Source organism: Fukomys damarensis, unplaced genomic scaffold (assembly GCF_012274545.1).
Source record: "Fukomys damarensis isolate Sample0158 unplaced genomic scaffold, DMR_v1.0_HiC HiC_scaffold_14, whole genome shotgun sequence".
Lineage (NCBI taxonomy): Eukaryota > Metazoa > Chordata > Mammalia > Rodentia > Bathyergidae > Fukomys > Fukomys damarensis.
In genome coordinates, this window is record NW_022900926.1 from 42,374,817 (window position 1) to 42,402,143 (window position 27,327).

The 27,327-nt window shown below is 38.2% G+C and overlaps 1 protein-coding gene across 1 annotated transcript in view; it reads left to right on the top strand.

Moving 5' to 3' along the window:
• The first annotated feature begins 203 nt into the window (after positions 1–203).
• The window catches only part of Plg (plasminogen), a 36,598-nt gene continuing 9,474 nt past the window's right edge, over positions 204–27,327 (top strand). The window contains exons 1-13 of the mRNA XM_010631045.2: positions 204–314; positions 3,796–3,931; positions 5,337–5,443; positions 8,825–8,939; positions 10,216–10,355; positions 11,748–11,868; positions 13,356–13,474; positions 15,241–15,403; positions 15,630–15,775; positions 18,454–18,613; positions 23,704–23,885; positions 24,370–24,518; positions 27,105–27,198. Coding sequence (XP_010629347.1) covers positions 266–314; positions 3,796–3,931; positions 5,337–5,443; positions 8,825–8,939; positions 10,216–10,355; positions 11,748–11,868; positions 13,356–13,474; positions 15,241–15,403; positions 15,630–15,775; positions 18,454–18,613; positions 23,704–23,885; positions 24,370–24,518; positions 27,105–27,198 — 1,681 coding nt within the window. The 5' untranslated portion in view covers positions 204–265. The remainder of the gene's footprint in view (positions 315–3,795; positions 3,932–5,336; positions 5,444–8,824; positions 8,940–10,215; positions 10,356–11,747; positions 11,869–13,355; positions 13,475–15,240; positions 15,404–15,629; positions 15,776–18,453; positions 18,614–23,703; positions 23,886–24,369; positions 24,519–27,104; positions 27,199–27,327) is intronic.

A 27,327-nucleotide genomic window follows, 5' to 3' on the forward strand; every position in this document is an offset into this window, starting at 1 on the left:
GGGGTGAGGGGAATGAAGAGAAAGGCAAATGGGGAATAGCTGCTTTCACCACTTCCCAGCATCTGTTGCCGATTCTGCTCTCAAATATGTTGTAAGATCCCCTGTTCTGGGTAATGTTTGCCCCCTCTGTGTACGGTGGCAGAGCCCTCTGCGAATAATTAACCTCATTTGACTATCTTGTTTGTGGATGAGTTTGATCTCTTGTAAGTCAATAATATCTCAGGATTGGGACACAGTTTTCGGGACACTGCCGGGCAGTTCCGCCATGGACCATAAGGAAGTAATCCTGCTACTTCTTTTATTTCTGAAATTAGGTAAGTCTTGGAGGTTTATTTTTAATTTTAATCATTATTTTTTACCAGTGATATATTAAAATTAGACACATATGGTTTTTGTGTATCTCATTTAATTGAACTTTTGATTCATGAGATTTTTCAGTTCAAAATCTAATGTAAAATTGAGGAATTCTGTAAACTACAAATTTCATTTCCTATGAGTACTGCCAAGGTGTCAGGGTTGGGCTGAGAAAGTCATGGGTGGCTTTTCAAATGCAAATGGCTGGCCCCAAATCCCAGCAATTTTAATAGAAAAAATTGCCAACATAACTTAATCCCAAACAATGGTTAATTTGTTTGGCTGGCTTTCAGTTTGATTAATTTATGTCATTTTTGTTAGGTTGTCATAGTCTTATCACCTCCAAATTTAAGTAAGTAAATACCTCTTTGGTCTATTTGATCCCTGGACCACCCTTTGTAGTTGGACTCAGCATTTCTCTGTCATAGTTTAAGGAAGTCTTTCCATAGCTCTATATTTGCATTTTATGCCTAGAGGAGTCATAATGCAACTGTTTTTGAAATGGTACCATAATAATTCAATGTTTGTTTGTTTAGGGTATGGGATAGGCCAGATTCATATATACATTGTGTGTGTGTGTGTGTGTGTGTGTGTGTGTGTGTGTACGTGTGTCATTTACTAATGCTAGTTTATTTAGCTAATAGTATGTGAGGCACGAAGTCTAGAGCCAGGAATTCATTTTATTTGCCTATTAATCAAACTATCGAATTAAGGATATGAAGAAACCTGGATTTAAATTTGGGCTTTCCAGGAAAAAAAATTAGTGTTCTCCCTTTTCCAACTTTCTTTAAAGTTTTTTTTGTTTTGTTTTGTTTTTGAAATAGAGTCTTGCTATATAGCCCAGGCTGGCCTTGAATTCTCAACCTTCCTGCCTCAGCCTCCTGAGAGGCTAGGATTACAGGTGTGTAGCACCATGCTCAGCTAAAACTTTTTAAAGTTACATATTTTAAAGACCAGCAGTTGCTTGGCCTTTAAAACAAAATTATGGAGATATAATTCATACACTCCACAGTTCACCCACCAGAGGCAGATGATCCAGTGGCTTTCAGTGCATTCAGTTTCTCAACCACCACCACAATAAAGTTCAGAACAGTGTTTTCACTCCTCAAAGAAACTCCCTTCTCCGTGGCTATTACCCCACTCTGTAGCCACAGAAAACCTTTAACCAACTTTCTTTCTGTCTTTATAGATTCGCTGTTATAGACGTATCATATACTGGTTTCAGACATTATGATAGTAGTTCTTTATACTAATAATATATAAATACTTTAAATGTAATCTATAAATTATAAGATACAAATTTTACAAGTTGTATTTTATGGTCAAATACATTTGAATTTAGTAGAAAATCCAGAGTAGGAGATCAAACGAAGGATTTGGGGGGAAAGTGTGCACATGTGTGTGTGTGTGTGTGTGTGTGTGTGTGTGTGTGTGGAGGGGTGAATATGTGAACATTCTATTTCAATCCATGGAAACTCAGACAGGGAACACTCCAAAAGTCATGGGTCACTCCCCAAGACCAGACAAACTTCTCTGCAACAAGATTAGCATATGTCTTAACCAATTGGGGGAGGGATCCTTCCATATGCTCTTTTTTTAAAGGAAAGTGTTTACTCTCATCTTCTATAGAAATGACTGTCATCTTCTCTGTGCTGAAACGACTGGGGAAGGAAAAAAATATCTTTTGTAGCTACTCTCTAAGAGATGAATAAATATATTGCATTTCACAGGTTCTTTTGTTTTTCACACAAGTGTATATATATATATATATACTCACACCACAGTGATGGAAAAAAATCTCATATCATGTAGAATGTATTACTTTGATTGCAGTATACACCTACATTTAGCCAATATTATAAAAATAGTTTCCCAATGAAAAGATTTATTTAATCTAAATGCCATAGCCATATGAGCCATGAAGGTGAATAAGAGGAAAAAAGATTTGAGGAAAAATAATCAAATATAAAAGAAAAAAATCCTCTTTGGGGATATTTCTTTATGATATAAGCTCCTAAGGTATCTTTCAGCAGCTATAACTTTTTTTTTCCTAGTACTGGGGATTAAACTCAGGACTTTGCACTTGTGAGGCAGGCGTGGCACCACTGATCAGCAGCTGTAATTTAAAGATCTCACAAATGGAAAATGCCTCTGTTTAAATATGCTTGGTAACCTACTCCAGTACAGTTCCTAAGAAATCTTCACAATGGTTAAGTTAACTCTTTGTAAGATACACTTTACAAATTTATTGTGCATTTTCCAAATCATATCCTGATCTACAGAACTTACTAAAGCACAAGTCTTCTTTAAAATGAGAATTCAAACTGAAGGAAAAACAAGGTCAAGGATATATCTATGGGCCTAAACCTCGATAATCATCTTTTATACATTTAGCAAATGTTTTTGAAAGTTTAAAATGCACCAGCCAACTTTATGTTCAATAGTCCATTCTCCCAACTTGGAGTATCTTCAGTGGAAGAAAGATAACTAGCAGAGGCAGGGAAAGGGTGGACTTTGAGGATGACTTTGGTTAATCTGTTCTCTTCTCCTGTTGCTCCCATTTCCTAGCCTGGTACTTTTTAACCCAATCTGGCTTTGGTCCCTGCCACTTCCTTTCAGTGTTCAAGGTTGTCATATTGCCTAACTCCATGGAAACTTTATTATGTTCATATCATTAACCTCTTTTGGCCTCCTCCCCCTGTGCAAATCACTAGCATTTATGCAGAAAGCATGGGAGCTGGCATCTCCAGGCTTAACACTGCGCTTTCTGTGGTAGGCCAGGTGCTGAATGGAGCCCCAGAACAAGGAAAACTTTGCATCCTTGCAGTGAGAATATGGTTGGGGCCTCTTGGTCACACTCTGCAGTGACAAGGGGGGAGCAATAAACTCTTTGCCTCGGATTTTATCTCACAGAAAAATCAGGGTCAGTGTTTTCCCAGGCTCTGCTTTTTTATAATTTCCTCAGAAATGCTAGGTGTAGTACCTGTCATCATCATGAAAAAAAATCATTACTGTTGGGAAGCTTATATTGTTGGAAATAAAAAAATGGCCTTCAAGTTTCACTTATACCTAGACATGGATATATCAACACCATTTTAGAAATACAATTGCCCTTGATGTTTTACTAACTTATCATGACATGGTAATCAGTAGGACACATAAAACTTACTCTTATTTAAAGTTTCACATCCATTAGTACAGTAAATTGTTTCATAGCTCCAATCTACTAATTTACCAATCTATTTCTTTTAATACCCTGTTGTATGTTCATATAACTGTTTTTCTGACTAGACATTTTTATTCATGACAACCCCACCTTTTTCCAATAAAGCAGCCAGTTTCATTTGGCTCATCCAGAACAAATAGGTTAAAAAGCTGGGCTAGTTAACAGAGATGTTGGTGGATTCGATCAGTTGTTCCATTTTTATCCCCCACTTTTAGGTCAAGGAGATTCCCTGGATGACTACGAAAATACCCATGGGGCCTCACTGGTCAGTCTCACCAAGAAGCAGCTAGGAGCAGCAAACGTAGATGAATGTGCTACAAAATGTGAGGAGGAAACAGAGTTTGTTTGCAGGTATTTAATTACCATTGCATCTATGCAGAAATCTTGCTATCTAAGATGTTATTATTTTGAAAGCAAAAAATTTACTCATGGATTTATTATAGGAAAAAGGAATTTATAGAATCAGAATTTGGAAGTGCATTTGCTCACAGTGTCTGAAACCCTAATAACTTTGGTACCAGGGATTGAGCTTGGGACCTTGAGCTTGCAAGGTAGGCAGCTGCACCACTGAACTAAATCCCCAGCCCCCTAATAACTTTTTGTTAAGGGTTATTAGTATCCCCATTAGAAAAATCCCTCAAAAGGAAGTTATCCATTTTATATATGATGTAAAATTAATGGCTACTGTTCTGAGCTCCATTTTTTAGCATCAGCAGCAGTAAATATGTACTGAGGGTCATGTGAATCCTACATACAGCTAAAGGAGCAAAGAGGCATAGATATAGGGTCCAAAGCCTTCTCTTTTGTATTTATGGTCCTAAGAGATAAAAAATGATTATTAAAAAAAAAGAGAGAACGAACAAGAAAGTATTGTTAAGGGCATAACCCACGCACTCTCTAGAGAGGTTCTCAGGAAAAGCAACTAGAGAGAACGAACAAGAAAGTATTGTTAAGGGCATAACCCATGCACTCTCTAGAGAGGTTCTCAGGAAAAGCAACTCCTGAGGGTTGCAGCAGCTAGAGGAGATATCAGGGAGGACAAGGAGCTTTGCTGGGCTTGAAAGGTGAGTGAGACTTGACAACACTAAGGAGGCAGAGAGGTATCCAGGAAAGGAGAAGCACAGCCTGTGCCTGTGATAGGAACTATGAGAAAGCTGATTAAAGCAGAGGCTTCATGATCAGGCTGCAAAGAGCCGTGGATGGCCTTGAACACCAGGCTCAGTATCTATGGAAGGATCACGTGGATGGAGAAAGGAGGTGGGAGGTTTTCTGAGTCTGTTTTGTGTTTCTGAAACAAAATACTTAGTACTGGGTATTTTATAATGCAAAAAGGTTCTGGAAGCTGAAAGCCTTGAGTCAGGGTGGCTGTACCAGGCAAGGGCCTTTTGCTAAGCCACAGTATGGCAAAAAGCAAAGAAGCAAGCAGTGTGCAAGAGAGGGAACAAGAGGGACCATGCCTCAAAATTAAAAAAAAAAAAAGAATGAAGCAATTGAAAGAGAAAGACAAAATTTGGAGCAGGAGAAAGTAAAGGTAAAGATACAAGAAGACAAGAATAACTGCCATGCTGATGCACAGTATTCATTTTCAGTACTCTGCTGGCTCAATCCTGTAACATAATTAACTAACTGAAAGGTAACCATTCAGAGCTCCTCGACCCACCAAGAGACAAAATTTTTTTGTGTTATCTATTTAAAAATGTTTTCAGTCCTTAAATAAAGGAAATTTTCCACTGTGTTTTTCAATTCTCCTCTGCAGGTCATTCCAATATCACAGTAAGGAGGAGCAGTGTGTGATCATGGCTGAAAACAGCAAGTTCTCCCCGATCATTCGGATGAGAGATGTCATTTTATTTGAAAAGAAAGGTGTGTACATCCTTCCCCCTTTATTTATTTATTTTTTTAATTTACAAAACCACAGATTGAAGCTACTATAGTGTCCTAACTGAATTCTCAGTTAAGCTAGGATCTGTTTCCTAACCATCTATGACAACTGGAATATAATACTTCATCTCTTTGATTTCATTTTTCTCATTTCAAAAGTGAAGGGATTAGATTTACAAAATCATGTCTGTCTTTGTGACAGGATATTTGCAACTATATTCTTAAGGGGCACTAGGGATCTAAGCACTGCTTATGATCTTGGCTTCTTGTTCTACAGAGTATCAACTTTGGGATTTAAATTCTGGACTAAAGCTTACTGTGACACAAATACAAAGATAGTTTTAATACTCAGGCACATTTAGATAAGAGAAAATCCTTATTTTTATTAAATGTTCTATTTTTTAAAATCCATGGCCTATATCTTCCTCAATCTCTGAAATGCTGTCTTTAAAAAATGTGCAAAAGTTACAGTTGCTTTTCTATAGTTTCTTTTAAAATGCAGATCAAGGGACTCTCATAGGATAAGAAATGGTCTGGATTCCAGAAGAAATCATAGGCCTTTTAGGGAATGCAAAGTGTCATTAAGTATGTATGAAGATTTAAATGAATGCATGACACTTTAAGACTCTCTTATTCTCCTTTGCTGGCTAGTACTGTATTAAGACGTTAATCATAACTTAGCTTTTCAAATATTCTGTATCATAGGAGCTAAAGTGTTCAAACAACATCCACCTTCTTGTGTTCTTGACAATGACTTGCAACACTGTTTGTAGTTTCACCTTAAAACTAAATATGATTGGGGCTGGGGATTTAGCTCAGTGGTTCTACTGCCTGCCTTGTAAGCACAAAGTCCCAAATTCAATCTGCAGTACAAAAATGAAAAACTAAATATGATTTTTAAAGTCAGGATTATTTTTATACTTTGATTAATCTTCTTGAGTTTAACTAGCTGTAGCTCTGTCTTGTTTTGTTTTTCAGTATTGGAATTGAATACAGGGCCTTTGCACTGAGCTACATCTCCACTCCTTTATTTTTTATTTTGAGACAAGGTCTTTCTAAGTCAGTAAGTTGTCCAGGCAGGGCTCAAACTTGCAATCTTCCTGTCTCAGCCTCCTAGAGCCAAAGTCTGGGGTTACAAGACATATGCTACTCTGGCAGCTGTGTCCCTGTAGTATTCCTTTCTTTACACTCTGTTTATCTTTAACTCTTGAGATTAAATCTAAATCATCTTTTGAAGTAATTTGTTCTTACAAATAATGAATGTGTGGGGGATAAATAGGATTACCTATCATCAACTACATTTTTTTGGTACCAGGGATTGCACTCAGGACCTGTGAGGCAGGCGCAGTGCTACTGAGCTAAATCCCCAGCATCAATTATATTTTTAAAAAGAGGGTTCACAGTGAGATTCTACCTAAAAAATGCAAACATTTAAATATGTCATTTGTAAATTGTTAACCAGAAGGAAAATGGGAGTGACTGCTAGGCTTATTTTGAAGTCTGAAGTTTGGAGGACTGGTTTGCTTGTTTTCAAGGGAGCAAAAGGTTATATAAACTCTGACAGGTACATACAAACAAAAGAAAGGGGAAAAGTCAAAAGACAGTCATTTTTGGTCCTTGTTTCTTTACTGTGGAATATGGACTCACTGGTAGTTTACCAGCCAGTGATCTTCTGGTATTGATCAGTATCAGAACACATTTATACCTGCCACTCACCACCATCCCCAGCCAAGACACCATCACTGACTACAGAGCCCACTGGTCTGCTTGCAAGCCACACCAATGATATCTCTTAGAGATATCTCATCCCTGCTTAAAACTCTTCCTAGTGCACTTACAGTAAAACTTAGACAGCTCCCAAAAGCCATTCGATCCTTGGTGTTTTAAGTCTGTTGCATAACACAAGGACTTCTGCTTATTTCCATTCCTGCAACACATCCAGCGCTCACCCCGTCTGCCCAGGATCCTCTGGCTTACTAGAACTCAGCTTGAGTAGCACTTCCTGTCAAAGATCTTCCCCTGGGCCTCCCTCTCCCTAGGTACTTCGAGTTGACACTTTCAATGAGTATAAGGCATATACTGTAAGCATATATCCCAATAAGGATGTAGTTCCAATCATTGCACATACAAGGTGTGATCACAAAAGATAGTGAACAATTAAATTTTTTAAAAATATCACAGCAAAAGAAACATTTGTCATTAACCCCCCTCAAAATATTCTCATTTGTCTTGAACACACTTACCCATGGTTCTTGCCACTTTCTGAAGCAGTTCTGAAAGTCCTCTTTCTCGAGGGTCTTTAGTTGTGTTGTCATGACTGCCTTAATGTCTTGATTCAAAACATCTACCTTTCATGGTCATCTTGACTTGGGGCAGAGCTAGAAGTCACTTGGCACCAGTGTGAATATGGTGGAGGAAACACTGTAATGTTTTTATTTGACAGAAATTGTCACCAAAGGTTGATTAAGAAATGTGATAAAAATACAATGAATGTTTAAGAAATTATTTCAGTACAAGACACATTGCCATTAATCCCCTTCAAAATATTCAGAACCCTCCCTTTGCTTCAAATACACTTCTCTCATCATTCTTAGAAATTTGTCTTTTTTCTCCTCTTCCCTTCATCCTTTGGTCCCCTTCACACTTACAAAATTTCCTTCTCTTTGTTTCCTATTATCTGTCTTTATTTTGCTCTTTAAATTATTTATGCTTTAAATTTCTCCTAGAAGAAAAACCATGTGATATTTAAGCTTGTGTGTCTGGTTTACTTCAATTAACATTAAGCTCTCAAGTTGTAAATTTTTTGAGGTAGCATCTCACTAAGTTATTAAATGGCCCAGGCAGGGCTTGACCTTACCATCCTCCTGCTTTAGCCTCCCAGACTGCAAACAGACACATTTATATAGCCCTGTTCGCTATTACTGGGAGGCTGAAAAATCAGAAGTGTCTTGCATCTCTTTTGGCCTTTGAAAAGCCTACAGTGCCCCTGCCTAAAAAGCCCCATTACATTCCTTCCCTGTCTCATCACCACTGATTTTCTTTGTAACATGTGTGTCACCATCCTGATTCCATTAGCATGTGAGCTCGTGAGGGCAGCATCCTTGCCTGTTTTGTATTCCATCTGTTCCAGCCCCAGTGTGTTGCCTGTGCATGGAGGGGCTCAGGAAAGAGATTTGGAATTAATGAATGAATGTATGAAATAACTCGTTTACAGAAGCCCTTTCATAGATACAAAAGACCACCTTTGAGATAGCAGGAAGATGTGGCCTAGTTTGTAAGCTCTTCCTCTCAGTGGGGCTGTGCCATGTGGACCTTGGTGAAGTTCTTGTCTGCTGTGCTGACCACTGTGCATTCCTCCTGCAGTGTACCTTCTGGAGTGCAGGACAGGGAATGGGAAGAACTACAGAGGGACCATGTCCAAGACCCAAAGTGGCGTTACCTGTCAAAAGTGGGATGCCACTCTCCCCCACATACCTAAGTAAGTCTCTCTCCTTCATCAGTGTGTTCCCCTACCATATTTAGAATAATCCTGTCACCTCTAAACCAAATCAGAATATGTCAGTGAGAAGAGAATCTTATTAGTGTAATTACAAAATAGTTCCATTATGTAGAGCCCAAGAGCAGAAAGCAGTTGCTTTCTACTTACTCGTGTATAGAGTTTTCTGGGAAATTTAAAGCACAGAGGGAGATCTAACAAAAAGAAGAAGAAAACTATGAATTTGATGGCGAGTCTGCTAAAACACCAAAGAGGACTATGTTGAAGGTGGGACAGGCCTCCACCACACGTGACCAGTTTGAACTTATTCACCTCAGTACTGCAGGGCAAATGAATGCATATGATCTGAGACTGCAAAGGCAATATGTAGGAAATATGTAAATTGCAAGTTGCCTGTTATTTTAGTGTTTGTGATATGTCCCCCCATTTGGTGCTTGACAGTATTAAGTTCTCTGGTGATTCTTATCAAATAGGAGCTCGGTATCAGGTCCATTTTGTTTTGTTTTCTATCATCACATTCAATTTTCTCCTCTGTAAAATAAGGATACTAACACCATCCTAACACGTTGTTCTTTTTTTCCCTAAAGTCCTGGGGATTGAACCCGGGGCCTTAGCACTGAACTATATGACCAGTCCTGTTAATTTTTTATTTTGAGATAGGGTCTTGCTAAATTGTCTAGGCCGAGGTTGAACTTGTGATCTTCCTACGTTTTTTTGTTTGTTTGTTTTAAGAGTAAATGAGAGAATTTACAGAAAGAAGCTAATGTAATGCCAGTGCACAGTTCACATGGACAAAATGACTTCAGTTATTATTTCACAGAGAGACGGACCACGGACCAAAGGCTGTATTTTGAACAAATCAAGACTTACACAGACATGAGGCCTTAATGTCTTTACTACTGCCTGTGCAGTAAAAATACGTTAGCTTGGGGCTGGGGATTTAACTCAGTGGCTCCCCCGCCTGCTTTGTAAGCTCGGGGACCTGAGTTGGATCCCCAGTACCAAAGCAAACAAACAAAAAAACTTCAGTTTGGCTGCAAGTACAGTAATGATGGTGACAAGAGCTACTGTACCTGACTCAGTCTGCCCAGAGAGGAATGAAAAATTTGACAACTCATGTGCCACAGCCAGTGGCTGAAATTCATTCAGAGGTCAGGGATGTAAACTTGCCACGGGAAGCAGCATAACCCTTTGCACATGCTGGCGGTGTGTTGATTTTTGGGGTGTTGTCAAAGTGTTCCTTTTCCATTCTCCACAGCTATTCTCCTGGCACACACCCTGCAGAGGGGCTGGAGGAGAACTACTGTAGGAACCCAGACAATGACCCGAAGGGGCCCTGGTGTTACACTATGAACTCTGAGCAGAGATACGACTACTGTGACATCCCCGAATGTGAAGGTCGGAAGGGGTTCTAGAAAATGGTTTTTTATCTGCTTTTTGCCTGTAAAGTAATTTGTTATAAAGCTATTTCTTTCAAGGATAATACCAAAAATCAGTTAGTGTTGATCATGGCAAAAGTGAGTAATGTATTCATGTTTTAGGAGAGCACAAAAATTTGCTCAGGTCCTCAGTATTGACTTGTATTTTTATTAAAATGATACCTCAACAAGCACAAACATTAAACTAGATCCAAACGTCTAGCTACAAACTTCTTAATGCTCAAAACTGTCTCACACAGTATAAAACTCCAAACAGATTTGTAGTCAAATAGCTAAATTAAAACCATGAAATCAGTGTCATTTAAGTAAACAATATTAACATGGATAACTTTGTTATTTAGTCGAAGTTAAGCAGTGTACTAGTTTTTATATCAGCAACCCTTTGTTTTGATATACCAACCCATTTAATAATGTACTTCACAAGTCAATACTAAGAAATAAAAACATCAGACTAGATAAATTTCATTTCGTATTTCCAGGTACATCTATTGAAGTAAGAGGACTAGAGCAGGGTGGGATTTGCGCAACAACGTGGGTGTTGGGCTGTGTGACAACCCAGTTCTTCCATTGTTTTTGTCCTTAGGAGCATAGGGAACCTTTTTTTTGGACATGTTATCACAGGTCATTTGGACACAACTTCCCACGCCATTTAGACATGACATTGCAGGTCATTTGGCCTTTAAGTGTCATGAATGCATGATTTTTGTATCAAGTCTGCCTGGTTTGTATGTCACTTGACCTCACCATGTAGCTCCAATAACTCCAAATCAATGCTTCCATTTTAAAATAAGTTAGAGAGCAAAAACCAACCAGTCCTGCCATGCTTCTCAACAATACAAAAAGAGAAATGCGGACACTTTTGGTGAATTCTGTCTTCCATGAGCTCCACAAAGGCTCAGAAATCCTAAGATGGTGCTGGCCTATTTCTCAGTTGTTAAATAATCAGAATAATTTCATAGAGTTTTTAAAGACATTGAAATGAAGTCACCCCATGTTTAAAAATTGTAACAGAGAATTTACAGACTGCTGAGGATATGCCTTCTGACCCATGCCTCCCAGTGTAAGGAGTTACAATATTATGGCGTTTCTGAGTTTGGTCATGATTACCACCATAGTTAAGGTGTTATGAACTGAAACATGCTAATTATACCAGTTGGAAAAGAGAATGACATTTTTGGATCATAGTAGAACATTCTGAGTCTTTATTGACAATTTCATTGCCAAGTGATTTTTGGGAATTATATATGAACCAGTCTAAGACATTTCTAGCAGGATTCTAGCTTTACTTTTCTTTGCTCCATCCATTTCAGTTTCTTTCTTCATCTCTTCTCTTCTTTTCTCTAATGCCCAGATGAATGTATGCATTGCCTTGGAGAAAATTACATGGGCAAAATTTCCAAGACTGTGTCTGGACTTGAATGCCAAGCCTGGGACTCTCAGGTCCCACATGCTCATGGATTCATTCCCTCCAAGTAAGTATCACTGTTCAAGATGCTGCAGCTCTATAAGACATCTACTGTTGTTTAGATCTTACCTGTCTTGGGAAGTGAATACCTCATGGTTTTGAATTTCAAGGCTGTGATATGCCCACAAGGCTTCAAGTGAAGTATACATTCTTGCTACTCAAAATGTGGTTCAGGTACCAGTAGAAGTGACATCATTAGAGAATGTATTAGGAATCCAGAATCTCAGTTTCTCTGAATCAAATTTACATTGCAGCTAGATCTGCAGCTGATTTGTACACACATTAAAATTTAAGAGATACAGATACAGCTCTCTCGTGTATTTCCCAAATAGCTTCCTCTTCACATCTTTCCTTTCACTCTGTACCACTGATATTCAAGGCTTCCTAAGCTATGATCATGGGTCTTGTGAATTCCCCAAAATTTCATGTTTTTGCGTTGGTGCATTTTTGTGTGGCAAGGTTTCTTACCAAACTCTCACAGCCAACCATAAATTTCAATAGGAATAGGATTCCCTGCTGTGGAAAGTAATAGTGATAATTCTATTTCACACAGTTTGCACTGGGAAACACCTCCTGTCTGTAGTTGCTCTGGTATTTCTCCTTATTCTGTGATTATTGTAGGGCTGTAACAAGCCTTCTTAGAACTTCAGAAATAAGGCTAAGCTATGGGTTTCCCCATGGAAAATAACTCCATTGAATTTTTATGCCTCCCATTCTAATAATCAGCTGAAAACACAGGTATGACCCTTGATCTTCAAAAGTAAAAATAGGGCTGGGGATTTAGCTCTGTGCTAAATCCATGCCCACCTCACAAGCTCAAGGTCCCGAGTTTTATCCCCCATGCAAAAAATAAATAAATAAAAACTAATAGAAGCCTCAAGACAATGGTGGGATCAATTGGTGTCCAGAAAACCAGGAGAAGAGAGTGATTAAAACACAGCTCTGTTCATCTTAAGCACTTGGACAGTCTCAGAGAAGTTGTGAAGGAGGCACAGTATGAATGTACCAACTGTGGGCCCCAGGTGCCCATGACTGCTACTCCTCACTCTCGGTTTCTCTAAGGTGCAGGTAGCAGAAGCTGAGTCTAACAGGCCAAATAACAAGATGCCAACTTCCTGGTTCTTCCATAACACTGCCTTCAGGCAGTGAGAACCTTATATTTTAAAAGTTGCTATTCTTTTCAACTGAGTACTGGATTACTCATCAATTATATCAATTTTCCAGATGGATGATAAGTTTACTGATAAGGTTACAATGATAAGGTTACTGAAACTGTTCAGTGATTTTTACATGGGTAATCCATTAGAAAAGTAATGCTGAGCTAATCTTTCTTCCTAGATTATTATAGTTTTGAAGATAGCCTTTGTCCAATTACTTCCTCAATGCCTAGCTATACCTACCACACAGCAAGTGATTGATGTTTGCTTGTGTTCAAAGATTCTCACCCAGGAATGTAAATGTGCAGAGTTATTAAGATCTTTCCTATCTATTCAGACATCCGAACAAGAACTTGAAGATGAATTACTGTCGTAACCCCGATGGGGAGCTCCGTCCATGGTGTTTTACCACTGATCCCAGCAAACGGTGGGAATTCTGTAACATTCCCCACTGCAGTAAGTATGGCTTGTACCTGGCAGTCGGAGACCCCAACCTGTTCGGCTTTTGGAAGTAAGAAGGAAACATGTAGCAGTAGGAAAAGAGAGTTCAGAAGGAAAGGATGAAATGAAAGGTCTAGTAAAAGTAACACGCAGGAAACAATTTATTTTATAATGTGATGTGTGGGTGAAAAACACGGTGAATGATGAATATTTTTCAAAAGTGCAAGGCCTAAAAGTGCATGCCCTGTGCAATGTTATCGCTCTTAATTTTATTGCTGTTTTAGAACAATTTACTCCATTGGCTATAAGTAGTTGATCAGAGCATTTCATTTATCTTTTTATTTTTCTGTTGCTGACTTCTGCCTCTTCTGAGCACACTTACTTAGGCTCTCAAGTGGTAATTCTGGTCTTCCTCTTTTTCCTATATTAAAGGGAGGCAAGAATCATACTCTCTTTCACAGACTCCATTATCAGGCTGAGTTCTTTCTAACAGTGCTTTCTTAACTAGGAGATGTCTCTGGGCACCATATTTTTCATATATTTCCACCTTGGGGAATGATTGAGAAAGAGAGCTTAGGAGGAAAAGATGAAATGAAAGGAATAATAGAAGTGACATGCAGGAAACTATTTTGTAATATGATGTGTAATCAAAAAACACAATGAATGTTTTAAAAAATTTTACAATAAAAGAAAAATAGCCATCAGTTCCCTTCAAAATACTCTGCCTTGCTTCAAACACACATCCCACGGTTCTTGCCACTTTCTGAAATAGTTCTGGAATTCTCTTTCATAACTGTTTTTAGTTTTGCTATCCTAGGTGCCTTGATGTCCTGAATTGATTCCAAACTGTTACCTTTCATGGCTACTTTGATTTTGCTGCCAGATCTGGTTAATAAGGTGGATAAGAACACATCACAATGTTTTAACGTGCATACCTTTCCATTGGATGGCACTCAGCAGCAGCATTCACTGTTTTTGTGATAACATATCATAAAACATATCGGAAAAGAAGATACCACAGCTGCTTCAGAAAGTGGCAAGAACAATGGGACAGGTGTATTCAAAATGAGAGGGAGCGTTCTGAGGGAGATTAATGGCAATGTATTTTCACAGTAATCAAATTTTTGAAATTTTAAATATCACTATATTTTGATCACCCCTTGTATGTTCTCTTTCTGAGAATTGGAACCAAGAGACAGAGTTTAGACAGAGGCAGTCATCACAAGTGATAGAGAGCCCAGTAAGCTCTGGCTTCCCTCCTCAGAAAGGACAGTGTCCTTGGGAAGCTGAAGTTTCTCTTGTCTTTTTGTTTTTCCCCTCAAAAAATATCTTGACTTCTAGCAGCACATATGTACTTAAAGATATTTTTTCCTTCTTTCAATGGACTCTTTCTCAGTTGTGTGGCTTTATGAAATACTGAATGCCACTCCGTTATGTTTATCAATGAACAATGAGTTCTTCACAAAAGAGTGGCACATGTAAGGATGTGAGGTGGGCAGAGGACCCATGTTGCTTCTTACCACATATGACAAACTAAGCCAAGAGACTTTAGAAACAAGCGTCCAATTCAAGGGTCTATCTGCAGAGAAATACCTCATGAGATGGTCGCATAGATATAGATTCTACCAAATCAGCTTCTTCTGAAAATACTAAACAAATTTCATATGCCAAATTCCAAAGGAGAAGTCAGCCTGTTCACCCTCGAATCCATCTTTCCATAATGTCAATCTGTGCATTTATTGTTTGAAAATATTCACTATGATTTATTTTCCCCATTCAAGCAACACCTCCACCACCCCCTGGTCCAGTCTACCAGTGTCTGAAGGGAAGAGGTGAAAACTACCGAGGAAAGGTGGCAGTTACCGTGTCGGGCCGCACCTGTCAGCGCTGGAGTGAACAGACCCCTCACAAACACAACAGGACTCCGGAAAACTATTCCTGCAAGTACGTCCAATAGCCTTCGCCCCATCTCCTGCTTTGGACTGTGAAGCTCCATTGGCTTTGCCTTTTGTTAGTCACTGTAGGGACCCAGGATTAAAGCATTCAGGACTGTGACTCTGTTTGTGTAATTCTCCAGTATTAGCTGGATGTGTCCAATACAACCATTAGCAAGTATATGCGAACCTTTACTTTTTTTGATAAGCCAAACTCACACTCATTTCCCTTTCAGAGATCTGGAAGAAAACTACTGTCGTAACCCTGATAGAGAAACAGCTCCCTGGTGCTACACAACTGACAGTGAAGTGAGGTGGGAATACTGTGCGATCCCATCCTGTGAGTCCTCTCCATCGTCCGTGGAGCATCCCGATGGCCCAGGTAAGAGTCAGCCATGAGTACCTACTGAGGGCCCTAACACTCTTCTTATTTTTGTACTCCAGTGGTATCATCACAATGCATAGTAACTTTGTTTCACTTAATCCCATTGAAGTCAGAGAACATGATATGTATGATTTCAATGACAGCATTCTCAGTATATTAAGGTTCACTTCATAGCCTCGAATATAGACACCTGGGTGAATGTTTCATATGGTCCTGAATATAACTTCTGTTGTTAGGGGTAGAATGTTCTCTGAAGGTCAGTTAAGTAAAATTGGTTGTTAGTATTGTTCTGCATTCCTACTGATTTCTTGTCTCCTGTTTTATTGATTAGTGGGGGATGAATGGTGACCTGTCCAACTTTAACTGGGTTAGTTTATTCTTCTTTCCAGTTCTGTTTACTTTATATATATTGAAGCTCTGTTGTTAGGCACATATACATTTATGTGCTTGGGATTTAACTCAGTGGCACCACACCTGACTCGCAAGTGCAAGATTCTGAGTTAGATCCCCAGTACCACAAAAGACAAACAAAATATATTTAAGACATTTATGCCTTCTAGATGAAATGACCCCTTTGTTATGATGTAATGTCTCTGAAAATATTCCTCTTCTCGTTTGTTTTCACTTTCCAACTCTGTTTTTACTATCATTTAGTTATCTTTTTTCAGCTTTTTAATGGGGATACTTAGACTATTTGCATTAATGCAATTGTTAATATGTTGGATTTAAATCTACTATCAAGTTGTTTTTCTTTGCCTTATTTGAACTTTGTTTCTTTTTCTATCTTTTTTTAAAAACCTTCATTTGGAATGATTCCTTTTAAGATTGTCTTTTTATCTTCATTATTTCATTATTAGTTGAACCAACTTTTAATTGTTTTAGTATTTTCCCCAATGTTTTACAACATACATCTTTAATTTATCAGGTTTAACCTTTAAACAATGTTATTCTTCTTGTTCATATATAAAGCCTTATAACACTGTGCTTACCAAAACTTTGTGCTATTGTTCTTTGGAGTAGCTACTTCCTTCTATTATGTTATAATCTCAAAATACACTGATACTATATTTATTTACTATTTTTCCAATAGTCAATTGTGTTTTACAGTGATCACAAATAAAAATGTTTTTATATTTCATTATTTCCCCATTTCTGGAGCTTTATTTCTTTGTGTAGAACTAAATTTTCAGCCGTGTCATATTCCTACTGTAGAAAATGCTACCTTCAGTATTTCTGGTAGCACTTCACTGCTATTTGAAGTTGTTCATCTTGCCTTTTTTGTTTTTTAAATAATTTTGTTAGATATAAATATTGGATTGAGTTTTCACCACTTAAAAGATGATATTCAATTATTTTCCGTTTTGAATGATTTCTGAGTAGAAATTTTATCTTGAATGAGAAAAGAAGAAAAAAGTGGAAACAAAGCTTCTGTAAATAAGGAGGGGTTTAAGTGAGAGAAGGGAATGGGAAAAAATAAGAACCAAGATATATCATGTGCAGGTACAAATTCTCTATGATGAATGTTATCATTATGTATACCTAAAATGTACCAATAAATTTAATTAATAAAAAAGAGATCTTATCTTGGTTCTTATATATTCAATCTCATTGTTTTCAGCAGATTGATTACAGTATGTGTATGTGTGTGTGTGTGTGTGTGTGTGTGTGTGTGTGTGTTCTATTTATTCTGTTTGGGCTTTGCTGAGTTTCTTGGATTTGTGAATTGTGATTTTCATTATCTTTATAAAAATTATCAGACACCATCTATTTTTCTCTGCCTTTTTCCCCACCCCCATTTTGGACTCTATGTTCTATGTTACATCATTTCATATTAACTCAAAACTCTTTGTATGTTTGTTCTATTTTGCTTGTTTTGTTACCTAATCCTTTTTCCTCTTTGTGAGTCAGTTTGAACAACTTATGTTAATTTTGAATTATCTCCTCAGTTGTGCTGTCTGTTGATTAGCCCATTGAGTTAATCTCTGATACCGTGTTTCTAGCATTTCAAATTTACTCTTATTTGAAGTTTCCATTTCTCTGCTGAAATTCTCCATCAATTCATACATATTGTCCACTTTTACCAGAAGCTCTTTAACATGTTTCATGGTTAATTCACAATCCCAATCTGAGAGTTTCCAAATGTGTTCATTGCTGATGGGTCCTGGTATCTTTGCCCACAGTCTTAGAAGTAGAACAATTTCCTGCTCCATTCCCCAGAAATTTAAGGCTTTGGCATTGTATGAATAAAGGGTCTAGAGAAATGAGAAAGTTTCATGTCTGTGGGCTGACAATCACTTGTCTCTTGTTTCCTGTACCCCAGCTTCCCGCCCTCTCCCCTCTTGCTCTGTTGTTCTCACGAGCAACAAGAAAAGAGCAATGAAGAGTTTACACATAAGTACAATTTCCAGTTATAGGCCTTCTGATCTTTCTTTTCCCTCCTGAGTTTTAAATATTTCCAAGAAAAGCTAGGTCATTAAATTTCTAGAATGTTATAAATCTAGTGTGTGCGGGGGGGGGCGGCATTTTTGTTTTTGCATATCTATGTGCCTGCTAATATGGAAAAGAGAACACTGATAATTTCCAGAGAGTACTGTACTATTTGTTTCATTAAACTGCATCACATGTCCCTTGGTTCCACTTATTATTCTCCTTGTTTTCCCCTATTTTAATTTCAGTTCTACCTGAGCAAACCCCGGTGGTCCAGGAATGCTATCATGGTAATGGGCAGAGTTATCGAGGCACATCGTCCATCACTGTTACAGGAAAGAAATGCCAGTCTTGGTCATCTATGAGACCCCACGCACATGGGAAGACCCCAGCAAACTACCCAGATGCGTATGTCTTTGATTTTAACTATAAGAAGAATAATAGTGGCCAACTTAAATATTTACTAAATAAACTATGTTTTATGCTAACTTCTTAGAACTAAATTTTTCTTACATCCAGAATAGGAGGGAAAATGTCTCAGGAACTTGCTTTTGAGCAAAGGCTCCAAAAGAGAAAGGAAATTATAGGCTAAAAGTCAATGCAATATTTCAACTATGAAATTCATCATTCCAACCCCAAGCCCTTGAAGTGAAGTTTTTGCCTGCCATTGTGCAGTGGGCCACGGGTCAATATATAATTCTGTGGCTGCATCTACACTAGTCTGTCCTAACCAGTACAGCGACAGTAGGTCCTGAGTACTAGGGGTGTGAAGTGCTGACAGTTGCCAAAACAACAAAAGGTGGTGGGGGCTGAGGAGAGGCAGGCAGCACACAGATGCAGAAAGGTGAAATGGGCTGGTGTGTGGATGGTGCAAGACCAGGTCTGAGCTACAGAACTCACAGCTCTTGGAGAAACCTGAGTTCTTATGACAGGAGGGACCTTATCAGACATTGTGAGCTTTCACTAGAGACCCAGAAAGCTGGACTTCACCAGTAGGGTTAGTGTATTTCTAGAAGCACCTTAGCAAAGTTTGAAAGCAAACCTAAAAAGATCAAAATTGCCTCCAATTTTATGTGGTGGCTTGTGCCTGTAATCCCAACTCTGGGAGGGTGAGTCAGGAGGGTCACAAATGTGAGCCTGATCTGGGCAAATTAGTGACTTAATGAAACTGTCTCAAAATGTTAAAGGCGGGGAGTTAGAGAAGTAGCTCAGTGGAAAGGTCCTGGGTTCAATCCCCAGTACCACACACACATACAGTATTAAATGTGATCCACAACCAGGAAAAGAAGTTAGTCAATACAAGCAGATGCAGAAATTATAAAAATGAAGATTTAGATGAAGAATTTAAATATAATTGTGTTTAAAGTCTTAAGGCAAAGTATGGTGCTAAAAGAAACAAATAGATAATATCAAGAGAAAGAAAAATTATAAAATCCAAATAGAAATTAAAATTTAAAAAAGTATGTATCTTGAGTGAAAACCTGACAGGTGACCTCACTATCAGATTGGACCTCATAGAAGAGCTAACTGGAAAGCAGTGCAATAGAGGCCATGCAAACTGTTGCACACACACACACCCCCCACACACAAATGCTAGGGAGAAACACAGAGAGTATCAAGGATTTCTAGAAAAATACAAGAGTTGATATTTGTGTAAAGCAGTCCCCAGAACAAGAGAGACACTGGGACAAAAATCCATAGTTGAAGCAATGATGACTAAAAAATTTCAAATATAATGAAAATTATAAACTCACAGATTCAAGCAATTAATGAATCAGATGGAATTTTTTGCAGATAAAACTACAAGACTTGCTTAGGTACATCATATATTGTCAGAAGTCAAAGATAAAAAGTCTTATAAGAAGCAAGAGAATAAAGAAACATTTACATCAAGAAATGGTGATAAAAATAAATGATACTTTGTAATCAGAAACTACACAAGCTAGAAACACCTTCAATGTGAGAAAAGAAAACATATCAAAATAGAAATCTATATCCAGCCAAAATATCCCTTGAAAATGAATGTTAATAACATTATACTGCCACCCTCAAAAGAATCAAAACCTGACGGAATTTTTCACAAACAGGCCTGTATTATAATAGGAGTTAAAGTTATTTAGGTAGAAGAAAAAATAATACTAGATAGAAATGTAAGTCAATACTAAGAATGAAGAACCTCAGAAATGGTAAATATGAGTATAAATGTAAAAGGCCTATTTATCTCATATCTATATTTCGTTAAGAGATAACTGGCTAACTACTTGATGCAAAATAAATAACAATGTACTGTTATTTTAACATGTAAAAGCAAAAATTATAGAAATAGTACTGTAAATAATATAGAGATGAATGGAAGTATGTTGCTGTAAGTTTCTTTTGTTAGCCATGAAATTATGCAGTTCTTTGTTTTTTGAGACAGCGTCTCACTATGTAATCCAGGATGGCCTCAAACTTTTGATCCTCCTGCTTCAGCTTCTGAGTGAGGGGTTTATAGGTTTGCACCACCACACCTGGCTTGTTATGCAATATTAGCATGATTTAATGCAATAGGTTAAAGAAGGCTATTTTAAATCTTAACACAACCATAATAATTTAAAGCTACAAGAAGACATAAGAATAAGAATATTCAAGCTGGGCATGGTGCACACACCTGTCATCCCATTCTTGAGACCAAGGCAGGAGGATCAGAAGGATTACCATGAGTTTGAACCCAGCCTGGGCTACATAGTGAGTTCAAGACCAGCCTGAGCTAAAAACCAAGAAAGACTCTTCCTCAAAAAACAAACAAAAATTCAATTTTCAAAAAAAAAGAGGAAAAGGAAAGAAAAAAGAATGAAGATAGGATATAAATAAAAATATATAGCATTATCATAGAATTAACAAATCATATCATAAGGATATTAAATGTAACAGAATTAAACATTTTGATTAAAATGTGTAGATTGTCAAATTTAGTGGAAACCAAAACCCAGTTATGTTCTCTTTACAATAGTTGCCCTTTAAATATAAGGACATAGGTTAAAAACCAAAGTAGGGAAAATGATGTACTAGCAAAACATGAAGAAGAAGGAGGAGGAGGAGCAAAGAAGAGGAGGAAGAGGAGGAAGAGGAGGAGGAAGAAAAAGATATCAAATAAAGCAGATTTCAGAACAAGAATTAACACTAGAACCAAAAAAGAACTTTTTTAAAATAAAAGGGGTTTATTCTTAGCACTGAAAAGTGCTAATGTTTTGCCATCCCGATAACAGAGCTTCAGATATATGTCAGAAATGGACAGAACTGAGAGACATAGATAAACCATTTATAGCTGGACGTTCCCTCACATTTCTTCAGTTTAGTTACAATTCCTCTCAAAACAAAATATACAAGACACAGACAAAAATCGGAAAGAATACATAAGTTTGAAAGTAAAACATCAACCTCTTTATCACTGTGCCCCACTACAGAGTCCCATTCAAGTGCATACGGGGCATTTACCAAGGTGTACCATGTACTTAGCCTTAAAACAAGTGTCTATAAAGCTAAAAAGATTAAGGTAATACAGAATGTATTTTCTACCACTACAGAATTAAATTAGTTTTATTATATAAATAACAAGAAATTGGGGAAATTCCCAAGTATTTGGAATTTAACACATTTCTAAATGATCTATGAGTCAAAGAGGAAATAAAAAAGAATTTAGAAATGTTTTGATCGCGATAACAATAAAATAGTATGTCAGAGCTTGTGGGTTGTATCTAACATTTTTCGGGTTTTAAAACTTTATTTTTATTTTATTTTGGGGGGTTTTTATAAATTGAAACGTTGTTAATAGGAAATAGAAACATTTAAAAATCAGTGACATAAGACAGCAGTTCTCAGAGTATGCTCTGATAATTTGAGGATTCCTGAGATCCCTTCAGAGAGTCTATGAAATTAAAATGCTTTCAATTTTTAAAAATTATTTTATATGTCCTGTTAATTTTAATGTTTCAAAAGCATACAGGGATTTTCTAAAGGTTACATAATATGGTGTGACACCATCTTTCTGATGGCTAATAGGATGTGTGGTTGCATATTCTTATTTTTTACTTCTCAGTTTTAGTTTTAATGCAGTACTTACAGTCTATACCGTACCACAAGAATGAAAGCTATTTGCAATCCTCAATATTTCCTAAAGAATGTGAAGGGGTCCTGAGATTAAAAAAAATTGACACAATTTTGACCTAAGATAATAACATAAGTACCTGGAAAAGGAAAAACAAATAAAATGTAAAATAAGCAGAAGGAAGGAAATTATGAAAATTAATGTAAAAGAAAACAGACTAAAGATTTAGTAATTCAGTGAAACAAAGAGCTGGTTCTTTGAAGAGATCAAAACAACTGATAAATCTCTGGCTAATCTGATCAGGATAAAAGGAAAGAACATAATTGCCAACATAAGGAATAGGAGAGGAGATGTCAATTCAGAATCCTCAGATATTAGGAAATAGTAAGAAAAGATTAAGAACAACTTTGTAGTAATACCTTCAACTATTTAGTATGACTAAATAGTTCCTTGTTTAACAACTGAGCTGCATTCCTGAAACTAGGTTGTTAAATGAATTATTCCCCAAAGGAGGAATTGTATATAGCACGTATATTACAATATTCAGAATAAAGAAATAGTCCAAGGAAACTCCAACTTGATGACTTCGCTTATATTTGCATAATTCTTACATGCAATACAATACAGTCTAATCGGCAAAACTTACAGTACTGTATAAACAAGGTATACTGTACAAGAAAAGGCACTGAGGTTCTATAAACAAGATAAAAAAAGAGGTCATAAGTTAGGGGTGGCTCGCTAAGTCTGAACAGTTATTAAATACACAGGTGTAAAATGAGGAATATCCGCAGTATTTTGGCTACATTATAAAAAAATAAACTAAGGTAGTTGGCTGGGTGAATTTTTGTATGACACTATAATAAATTGTCTGTTTGTTTTTGTGGTGTGTGAATTGAACCCAGGGCTTCCTGCTTTAAAAAAAAAATTATTTTTGTTGTTTTGAGACAGGTTCTCAGTTGCTAAATTGTTCAGCCTGGACTTGAACTTGTAATTAGTCCTCTTGACTCAGGCTGTCAGAGTGCTGGTGTTACAGGTGTGTGCTGTCACATGTAGCAGGGTAGTATGTTTTACTTTCAACTTATATATCCTTACCTATTCACATGTAGAGAGATATAGATAGATTTGGGCATGAATTAAAAGATCTAAAATTATACTTTAGAATTTATATTGGTTAACACTGGGAAATACACTTGGCAGAATATGATACTTTCTTTTATACATTTATATATTATCTTAGCTTTTCTGTGGTGCATACATTACTTTTGATTAAAAGGGCCATTCATGGCTTGTGACATTATTACATCTTTAATGAGAATACTTCAAAGTCACCCGTTAACATTTTGTCACATCAAAATTCAGGGGGAGCTGAATTTTCCCACCTGTGAGAACCTAACTGTTTTGGGATTTACAGTGGCTTGACGATGAACTACTGCAGGAATCCAGATGCTGATAAAAGCCCTTGGTGTTATACCACTGACCCGAGTGTCAGGTGGGAGTACTGTAATTTGAAGAAATGCTCAGAAACAGAAGAAAGTGTTGTGGAATCTCAGACCACTGCCCAAGTTCCCAGGGTACAGGCCACTTCTGAACCAGGTAAGAAGTCTGTGGTCAGGCATCTATACACTTGAACACTGGGATGTGAAATACGGAAAATCTGATGCAGAAGCTCCCATGCTACACAGGAATATGAGAGTTGGTTGAGGGTCTTCCATGTGGAAGGAGCACTCGCACCATCCCTGGGAAGCCAAGGCTGTGGTTGTTGGATTAATGTGGGTGGGTGATTTCCTCAAAACATGCAAATTCCAGTGTTGCTCTATCTTACTACTCACGCTTCTATAAAGTTGTGTTTTCATGGTGTTTTTGCTAAAATTTCCGTCTGACATCCTGCTACATTTGTGATTATTTCTTGTCTAACAACAACTTCTTTAGTATGTGGTGTTTGCTGTGATTTTCAGACTTCTGGGGTTCTGATGGATGTGACACTGAGTCTATCACCTTACAGCAGCCCAGCACTTTTGAATTTATTGCATACTGGGTCTATGTAGTGGTGCATAACTACCCATTGTCCTTCCTACAGACTGTATGGTTGGATATGGTAAAGAATATCGGGGAAAGAAAGCAACCACTGTTACTGGCACTCCATGCCAAGGATGGGCTGCCCAGGAGCCCCACAAACACAGGATTTTTACTCCAGAGACAAATCCACAGGGAGGCTTGGAAGAAAATGTAAGTCACTCAGATTTGGATTCTATTTTGCCTTTTGCTGACCAATGTGTAAACAAAATTGGTCCAGAATTGGACTGATTTTTGGTGTTGCTGGGGAAAGGATGGGAGGAAAACGTGGGAGCGATTTCAGGAGAATGAAACCTAGACAGTAACCAACCTCAGCATGGAAGCACAGCATGCCCTGGAGAACCACCCCTGGCTGTCAGACCTCTTGCTTCCACTTCTGATGGGCTGTACATACTTCTTTTATTGGATGCAGTATTTAGTTTCTAGTGTTGACCACTGGGTTCTAGTGACCAAAGATGTGCTTCATGACATTTGTCAGATTTTTCTAGAAAACAGTTTGGATGGGTGGGCCACATCTTAGTCACTTTCTTGTCATTGACACATGATATCCCACACTCACAGCTTGAAAGAGGAGAGTTTCACTTTGGCTTGCGTGTTGCAGAGGTTACATTGCATAGCCTGCTGGCTCCAAGACAGGGCAGCATGACACAGGGGTACAGTAGAGGAGAGTTGCTCATGGCATGGGCATCCAGGAAGCGGTGAGTGAAGGAAGGAACTGCGACAGAGATATACACTTCCTAGTCACTCCCCTGTGACCCATCTCTTCTGACCAAGCCCCATAGCAAGTCAACTACAATGCCGTCATCATCCATTCGTCTTTTGAAAGGCCTGCCTATGAGCACATGAGCTTTGGTGTGGGAGCATCTAGCTAGAACTTAACAGGTCACGAGGACTCCCACAGTAGGATTTCCCCTGGTTTCGCACTGTCTCTGGGATGGGTTAATTTGGGAACATGTCGGGGATGTTTGAGATATAAGAAAAACCAAGTTAGTTTTTCACTCTCACCATTTAACACTTCTGTCACAAGATACATGGGGTGTTTCTTCTCAAGGAATTCTCCGTGAGCAGGGTTGTCCTACAATTTAACTCAATTCTGATACTCTCCACCTGGAAATAGGGTCAGATCTCAAAGGGTAATAAAGACTCAGTCCCACAAAACTGGCCTGCTTCAGATGTTAGTTGCAGGTAATGTATGTGTAACCGGTTGTAATTCAGGGTTCCCACGACTCCCATCTTAAGTATGGTTAATCTTCAAGAGTGGCTCATAGAACTCGGAGAAATGCCTTATTTATGTTTTTGTTTGTTTTAATTTGTTGATTACAAAGGATATGACAGAGAGTATAGATGAACAACCAGAAGAAGAGGCACAGAGGGCAAGGACTGGGGGAGGTCCTTCTAAGTCCCCTTGGGAGAAGTGCCTTCAAGGCACCACCATGTGTTCCACTATCTGGAACCCTTCTGGACCCTGTGTTTTAGTTTTTTATGGAGGCTTGTTTACATCAGCATGATTGGTTATAACATTGATCTTTACTGATTGTCTTAGTTACTTTTCTCATTGCTGAGACAAAATACCCAACACTCAAAGCTAAAGTAAGAAAGGTTTATTGTAGTTCACAGTTTGTAGAGGTTTGTGTTCCTAGTTGGTTGGCTCCAAAGCAGGGTGGCATGGCAGAGGGGCACCACAGAGGAGAAACCGTTCATGGCAAAGCAGGGCAGGCAAAAGGCAGCAAACACCAACCAAGCAATGATGGACAAGTAATGACGGCAGCAGCCCTCTTTCTGTTCCTTGTATTTTATCCAAGCACCCCTCCCAAGATAGCTACTCTTAATCCTAGCATCACATTGTGAATTAAAGCCAGCAAGCACCACACTGTAGATCCAGCCACCTCCAAACCCCCCACCTATGAGTGCATGAGGCTTTGGGGCACATGTAGACACAGCCATAACACCGATCAACACAGCTGTCAGCATCTCTCCTTCCCTGGAAGTCAGAGGGTGAGGCTAGAAATTTCAACTTCTTAATCACACGGTTGGTTCCCCTGGTAGCCAGCCTCCATCCTGAAGCTGCATAGGAGCCCCAAGAGTCACCTCGTTAGAATAAAATATACGCCTACTGCCTGGGAAATTCCAAGGCATTTAGGAGCTCCATGTCAGATGTCATCACTCAGGAAATGGTCTTAGGAGCTGTATGTCAGAAACTATGGAGGAGAGACAATATATATTTATTATGTCAAATATCACAGGGAGGGAAAGGAAGACACTGAGTTTCTGTCTTGACCCATGGAGGGCACATGATTCATGAGAATAAATATTTCTGAACCAATAGCAGTCAGGGTAGAGGACTGCTGAAGCCAGCAGGGACAAGATGAGTCAGTATTGTTCCATGGTCCTCCATGGCTGAGTCTCTCAGATCTCTAATGATCCAGGCTCCCAGAAGGAAGCTGTCTTTATGTGTTCTCTAACTTTTGAGAAAGGAGACATGAATAAGGGTATCCTGTGACTCAAATGCTTTATAAGCAGCCAAAATAAAGTAACTTTGTCAAAAAAGAAAAAAGAGAGAAAGAAAGAAAGAGGAAAGGAAGGAAGAACAAAAGGCAGAAAGAAAGAGAGGGGAGGGTAAGGAAGGAAGGGACATTTCCTTTCATCTTGGGAGGACTGGAATGAAATGTGCCTGTCTCAGGACCCTTGTCCCTGCTCTGCCCCAGAGGAGCTATATCTCAAGTGCCTGACTCTTTTCAGTACTGCAGAAACCCTGACGGTGACGTCAATGGCCCCTGGTGCTATACAACGAATCCAACAAAACTTTATGACTATTGTGATATCCCTCAGTGTGGTGAGTTGCTTTGCTTTTTTTTTTTTTTTTTAGGAGAACACTTCTCAAATAAATGCAATCATGGCCCTGATAATGATCTATAAAAACAAACTCCCCAAACTTAAAGGGATGAGTGCTTCTAGGGAGGAG